Here is a 7497-nt window from a genome sequence, read left to right as displayed (position 1 = left end):
TGTCTATGGGCAGGATCGCAGGATCTATGGGCAGGCTGAACAGTGTCTATGGGTAGGATCAGCAGTATCTATGTGCAGGATCAGCAGTGTCTATGGGCAGGCTGAGCAGTGTCTATGGGTAGGATCTGTACTGTGTCTATGGGCAGGATCTGTACTGTGTCTATGGGTAGACTGAGCAGTGTCTATGGGTAGGATCAGCAGTGTCTATGGGTAGGATCAGCAGTGTCTATAGGCAGGATCTGTACTGTGTCTATGGGTAGTATCTATGGGCAGGCTGAGCAGTGTCTATGGGTAGTATCTATGGGCAGGCTGAGCAGTGTTTATGGGTAGGATAAGCAGTGTCTATGGGCAGGCTGAGCAGTGTCTATGGGTAGTGTCTATGGGCAGGCTGAGCAGTGTCTATAGGTAGTGTCTATGGGCAGGCTGAGCAGTGTCTATGGGTAGAGTCTATGGGCAGGCTGAGCAGTGTCTATGGGTAGTGTCTATGGGCAGGCTGAGCAGTGTCTATGGGCAGGCTGAGCAGTGTCTATGGGCAGGCTGAGCAGTGTCTATGGGTATTATCTATGGGCAGACTGAGCAGTGTCTGTGGGTAGTGTCTATGGGTATTATCTATGGGCAGGCTGAGCAGTGTCTATGGGTATTATCTATGGGCAGGCTGAGCAGTGTCTATGGGTAGTGTCTATGGGCAGGCTGAGCAGTGTCTATGGGTATTATCTATGGGCAGGCTGAGCAGTGTCTATGGGTAGTGTCTATGGGCAGGCTGAGCAGTGTCTATGGGTAGTGTGTATGGGCAGGCTGAGCAGTGTCTATGGGTATTATCTATGGGCAGGCTGAGCAGTGTCTATGGGTATTATCTATGGGCAGGCTGAGCAGTGTCTATGGGTATTGTCTATGGGCAGGCTGAGCAGTGTCTATGGGTAGTGTCTATGGGCAGGCTGAGCAGTGTCTATGGGTATTATCTATGGGCAGGCTGAGCAGTGTCTATGGTTATTAACTATGGGCAGGCTGAGCAGTGTCTATGGGTATTATCTATGGGCAGGCTGAGCAGTGTCTATGGGTAGTGTCTATGGGCAGGCTGAGCAGTGTCTATGGGTATTATCTATGGGCAGGCTGAGCAGTGTCTATGGGTAGTGTCTATGGGCAGGCTGAGCAGTGTCTATGGGTAGTGTCTATGGGCAGGCTGAGCAGTGTCTATGGGTATTATCTATGGGCAGGCTGAGCAGTGTCTATGGGTATTATCTATGGGCAGGCTGAGCAGTGTCTATGGGTATTGTCTATGGGCAGGCTGAGCAGTGTCTATGGGTAGTGTCTATGGGCAGGCTGAGCAGTGTCTATGGGTATTGTCTATGGGCAGGCTGAGCAGTGTCTATGGGTAGTATCTATGGGCAGGCTGAGCAGTGTCTATGGGTATTAACTATGGGCAGGCTGAGCAGTGTCTATGGGTATTATCTATGGGCAGGCTGAGCAGTGTCTATGGGTATTATCTATGGGCAGGCTGAGCAGTGTCTATGGGTATTATCTATGGGTAGGCTGAGCAGTGTCTATGGGTATTATCTATGGGTAGGCTCGCAGAGGGTTAAGCTGTCACTCCTCTGGGCTCAGCTGCCCGCCCGGGGTGGGAGGGGGATGAAGCTCAGGCTGGCGGAGTGAAGCGTGTCTCCTACAATCAGGTGTGTTGGGTGTAGAGAAGCTGATCCGGATCTGCGGTGTATATGCGGACTCCCCGGCCAGCCGTCATGCTCCGTCCATGGTGCCTCCCCGGAGCGCAGATCAGCTAGAGCCCGCACACATCCCGGCCCGGCGGAGACGACCAGCCCGCGCCTTGGTGTTGGTAAGTTTGTATTTTTCCGATCGCTGCGCTGCCCGGGCACCGAGCTTCTGAACTTCCAGCTAGCGCTCCCTATGACCGCATCCCCCTGCCCCGCTCTCAGTGACCGGACCCCTCCGGGGATTGGATTTCTCCGGGTGCAGAACGTTTTATTTAGCGGTGAAATCGCCGTTGATGACCCATGGCCCTGGGGATCAGGTCCCACTGGCTGTGTTGTATAGGAAACCTGGATGACTAGCCTAGCGATCTCATGACTACCTCCACCTGTCCCCAGGTTCAGTGGTGGGATCCCTGCAGGGACAGTAGTTCTCTATGTTCAAAACATTTATATTTTTAATTTTTTTTCTATTAAAAACAAAAAAATTCTATACGGCTGAAAAATATCTTTGATGCCCCATGCCCCCAGGGATGCTTTGAATCCCACTGGCCGTTTTGTAAAGGAACCCTGGATAGTTAGGCTAGCATCCTCATGACTACATCAACATTTCCCCATACTCCATGAAGGGGACAGTAGTTCTTCGGGGAACCGTAATTATGGAAAATGTGCTAAATCACCCACGCCTTAGTGGGACATGACCACTGACCATGGATGGCTAGCCTGTTGACTTCATAGTTCTCCAGGGTCCATATTATTAGAAAAGGTCTTAGATGACCCATGTACTAACTATCATGCCCCACTGCCCTAGGCACAAGTTAAATCTTGGTTGCTAGCCTAGGAATCTCATAATGTCTGTATCTACCTGTCCCCACACTTATACTGTCTGACAGTAGTTCTCTAAGGTCCATAATGCTGAAAAATATATTTGATGACCAAAGTCCTAGGGGTGATGTCCCACTTACTATGTCACAAGTGTAACTTGGATGTCTAGCCTATGGATCTCATTAAGACTTCTATCTGTCCCCATACTCGGTAAAGGGACCCCTCTAGGGACAGTAGTTCTCCAGGGTCCTCAATATTGGAAAAGGTGAACTAGCAGTCATGTCCCACTGACCATGGCACAAATTTAAATATTGATCGCAAGCCTAGGGTTCTGATCAAATTCATACCACCTGGGGACAGTAATTCTGCCTGGGTCCATAAAGCTGAAAAAAAATGAATTTTTGACTCATGCCCCAGGGGTCATGTCCCCCCTTCCCTGATCCGAGTGTAACCTGGATGTCTAGCCTAGTGATCTTGTTATGACTGCATACCTACCTGCCCCCACACTCATGCTAGTGAAGGGATCCCTCTGAGGATTGTATTTTTATGGTGTTTTGTTGAACAATGTGTTTGACCCATGCCCTAGGGATCATGTCCCACTTAGCATGTCGCAAGTGAAATCCAGATGAATAGCCTAGTGATCCCATTGTGACCACATCTGTCTGTCCCCAAACTCATACCAGTGAAGTGATCCCTCTGGGGACTGCAGTTATCCAGGGTCCATATTGCTAAAAAAAAATGTTTTTGATGACCCATGTCCTGGGGGTCACGTCCAACTGACCATGTTGCAAGTGCAACCCGGATTGCTAGCCTAAGATTTCAATAGGGGAATTTTCAAATGTTGTCTTTGTTAACAACCTGCTTATACATTGCAGATATCAGATAAATGTATACAGGTTATTATGTAATTGTCTTCTGGCAGAAATTGCTACAGTTTACACACTGTATTGGAAATTGTAGAGCAGTAGTTGGCTTTTGTATCTTTACTGTATATCAGATCTAGAGGGTGGGTTTAGGTTAACCTGTGCTGCAATTGTTATGTTTCAACTGATCTGGCACATGCAGGGTTAACACACTCGCAGCTGCGGTTGAAAACGAAAGCAACCCATCCGCTGTCTCTGGGGTGTATGCTTTATGCAAGCTCAGGTTTCACAGCACCTTGCCGCACAGGACTGGTTAGCTGCTGCTGCTGCAACAGGTGGAAGAGGCTGTACTGATGGGTGCTTGTTGTTTTGCAGGGAGATGGGAAACCACGTAGAGAAACTGACGCACCTAAGTTATAAAGAAGTGCCCACCGCGGACCCCACAGGGGTGGACAAGGACGAAGGACCCAGGATAGGGGTTTCCTACATCTTCTCTGCTGATGACGACGACTTGGAGGAGCCGGTGCAAGATTCCGACAAGCAGGGCACCCTAAACCTACAGGAAGATCTGCAGTACGACCACTGCAACGAGGTGGAGTGCTCCGTTTACTACAGGGATGAGTGCATCTACGAAAAGGGTTTCGGATCTGGAGAGCAGCTGACCACCTATTCCCCAGAGAACCTTCTGAACAAATGCAAGCCCGGGGACCTGGTGGAGTTTGTAGCCAAGAACCAATATCCCCATTGGGTGGTGTATGTAGGGGACTTCCAGGTGGTGCACTTATACAGACTGGAGATCACCAATAGCTTCATGACTGACGCCAGCCAGGGCAGGAGGGGCAGGATAGTCAATGACCAGTACAAATTCAAAGCCCTCAGTCCGGAGATGGTGGTCCAGAACGCCATGGAGCAAGTAGGGGCCAAAGACCAGGAGCTCAGCTGGAGGAACTCTGAGTGCTTTGCTGCCTGGTGCCGCTACGGCAAGAGGGAGTTTAAGATCGGCGGTGAGATCAGGATAGGCAAGCAGCCCTACAGGCTTAAAATCCAGCTCTCGGAAAAGAAAAGCCACACGCTGGAGTTTCAGAGCCTGGAGGACCTAATCATGGAGAGGAGACGGAACGATCAGATCGGCAAGGCGGCCGTGCTGCAGGAGCTCTCCAACCACCTGCACGGGGATGACGAGGTCAGGACCGATCATAACGCTAACTGACGGATTAAAACTGAAGGCTGCGAAATTGAGCTGTTCTAAGCCCTTCGGGCCGTTTTCAGTGGCGGTTTAATTCACATCACATGTGAAAGGAAAGCTGATGATTGTTTTGGCTTGACGTTAACCCTTACCGCAGCCCAGCCTTCCTCCTCTACTGGTTTACTGTAGAGACAGGTTTACAGTTTTCTTCTTTTTTTTTTTTTTTTTTTTTCGTTTGGAGCCAATGAATAGCTTTATAAGAGATGTAGATGATCTGATCACATTTCATGAACCAATCATGTTGATATATATTTTTGTGTACTTAGTGATTTATTCTCTGCATCGTGTATTTGAGCACTATGCATAAATATTTTGTATTTTGGCATCCAGAGTTTCTCGACTTCTTCCAGTGGTCATATATGTGCACTCTTGCATTGATGAGGGTCTCTAAGGGAAGAGCTGTATGGAGGGGATTGTAGGAAAATGTGTGCCAGAAGGGAGCTGCTGCCTGTAGCCATCAATCGGAAGCCTTCTTTTGTTTTCCTGGAGAAAGAAGGATGAAATCTGATTTGTCAAAGGCAATAGCTTCACTCTTTTTGGTCGAGTTTTTATAATTTTAGCTTCTTGGTGTTCCCTTCATGGGTGGCCATCAGAATTCTTTTTGCAGTACGGGAGAATCTGATTGGTTGCTGAGAGCTCTCCCACCAGACCTTCCTCCTTAAATTAACTGAGATATACAATTGCACCTGGGTGAGACATGGTGCAATGGCTATTTTACACTATTTCAGTTGGCATGGTCACCTAGAAACAAGGGAAGTTCTTCAGCTTCGTTTGAATAATTTGAAAGGGGATCTCATGGTTGTATGTTTGAAATCTGACCTCACCATGGTCGTCACTGGCTGGTGCTCAGATTCAAGCAAACGTACACAGAGGGAAATGCCAGGGCTGCTGTTGCTGACCATCTCCTGAAAATGCTAAATATCTGGCTTTCTCCGCCTTCACTACTTTGAAAAACCGACCTTGACCTAGTAGGCAGATCAGCTATGTCTAGAGAGTAAAGTCTGCTTCTATTTGACATGCTTGTTGCAGGTGACTTGGCAAGTACTAAAGAAATTGTGATCAGCATGGCAACCATGTATTTCCAGGGGAGATGGCAGCCTCCATACTTCCCTACTACAGGTTAGGGCCGGTTCACACTGCAGGCGAGGCGAGGCGTCTCCGACTTGCCTCACCGCGACCTGCGGCGACCTCAGCGGCGACTTGCAGATGACTTCTGTATAGAAGTCAATGCAAGTCGCCCCGAGGTCACCCAAAAGTAGTACAGGAACCTTTTTTCTGAGTCGGAGCGACTCGAGTCGCTCCTCTCAGAACGGTTCCATTGTACAGAACGGGGGCGACTTGCGGGAGCGAGGCGAGGCGAGTCGTGTCGCCTCGCATCGCCCGCTGTGTGAACCGGCCCTTAGGGACAAATATTGTATGTTCATACCATCTTGAAATCTGACCTCCCCCATGGATGTCACCGACTGGTGCTCAGATTCAAGTGAACGTACGCTGAGGGAAATGCCAGGGCTGCTGTTGCTGACCATCACCTGAAAATGCTATTTATCTGGCTTTTCTCTGCCTTCACTACTTTGAAAAACTGACCTTGACCTAGTAATAAGATCCACTAAGTTCAGAGAGTAAAGTCTGCTTCTATTTGACATGCTTGTTCCAGGTGACTTGGCAAATACTAAAGCCATTGTGATCAGCATGGCAACCATATATTTCTTGAGATGGCAGCCTCCTTGCTTCCCTACTACAGGTTACCTTTTGATAGGATGTGCTTAGAGTTCTCCTGGACTAAGTTAACGAAGGTCAGGTGCAAAGCGGTGCACATGGTTCAGTACTGTGTGCATACTCTAACAAGCAGCTTTAGGTAAGCTGTAACCTGACCGTGTCAGAGTATTCCAGATTCTCGTAACTTTTTTTTATGTAAGCGTGTATGACCTTTGCACGGCCATCAGACCTCGCCCTTTTAGCAGCAGTAATTATCATCATCAGGGCTAGACACGACAGTCAGCATGTAGCAAAGGAAAAATGACAATTGGTGCCTATCGTCCTTGTGCCACCACCCCCCCCCCCCCCCCCTCCTTCTTCCTTTTTTTTTTTTTTTTTTTCCCCCTCTCCACGCCTCTTTAACCACTTGAGGACCAAGCCTCTTTTTGAGATTTGTTGTTTAAAAGTTAAAAGCTGTTTATTTTTTTTGTTTTTGTTAGAAAATTACTTAGAACCCCCAAACATTATACTTTTTCTTTTATTTATTTTTTTCTAACACCCTAGAGAATAAAATAGCAGTTGTTGCAATACTTTCTGTCACACTGTATTTGCGGAGCGCTCTTACAAGCGCACTTTTTTTTTTTTTTTTTTTTTGGAAAAAAATGCTCTTTGAATTAAGACAACTGTAAAGTTAGCCCAATTTTTTTTTTTTTTTTTTTTATATATTGTGAAAGATAATGCTATGCCGAGTAAATTGATAACCAACTTCTCACGCTTCAAAATTGCGCCCACTTGTGGAATGGCGACAAACTTTTACCCTTAAAAAAATCTCCATAGGCGATGTTTAAAAAAAACCAGAGGAGTTACAGAGGAGGTCTAGGGTTAGAATTATTGATCTCGTTCTACCAATCGAGGCGATACCTCACGTGTGGTTTGAACACCGTTTTCATATGCGGGCGCTACCTACGTATGCGTTCACTTCTGCACGCGAGCTCAGTGGGATGGGAGCACCACAGAAAAGGATCAAAAACAAATAGGTGTGAACCAGACCTTAGGCCGGGTTCACATATGTGCGGCTTCGGTTTCCAGCCTGGGGTCCAGTGCGTTCCTGTTTACTGGTTCAGGTCGGAATGTTTGCCTGAATTCGAACCTGAACTGGACCCAA

At 47.8% G+C, this 7497-nt stretch overlaps 1 protein-coding gene across 1 annotated transcript; it reads left to right on the top strand.

Moving 5' to 3' along the window:
* The first annotated feature begins 1542 nt into the window (after positions 1 to 1542).
* LRATD2 (LRAT domain containing 2) lies at positions 1543 to 4968 on the top strand. Its single transcript, XM_077493328.1, has 2 exons — positions 1543 to 1831; positions 3767 to 4968. Exon 2 carries the CDS (start codon positions 3771 to 3773, stop codon positions 4599 to 4601), a length of 831 nt encoding a protein of 276 aa, XP_077349454.1. The 5' UTR covers positions 1543 to 1831; positions 3767 to 3770; the 3' UTR covers positions 4602 to 4968.
* Positions 4969 to 7497: the final 2529 nt, after the last annotated feature.

This window comes from Lithobates pipiens, unplaced genomic scaffold, assembly GCF_037356315.1.
Source record: "Lithobates pipiens isolate NorthernLeopardFrog02 unplaced genomic scaffold, aLitPip1_a1.2 Scaffold_19, whole genome shotgun sequence".
Taxonomy (NCBI): domain Eukaryota; kingdom Metazoa; phylum Chordata; class Amphibia; order Anura; family Ranidae; genus Lithobates; species Lithobates pipiens.
The sequence above is the reverse complement of the archived record's forward strand: the minus strand, read 5'-3'. Positions and strand labels throughout refer to the sequence as shown.

What these genes read in the sequence shown, in the direction of transcription:
- LRATD2 (XM_077493328.1), top strand. Translation starts at nt 3,771, where the DNA reads ATGGGAAACCACGTAGAGAAACTGACGCACCTAAGTTATAAAGAAGTG.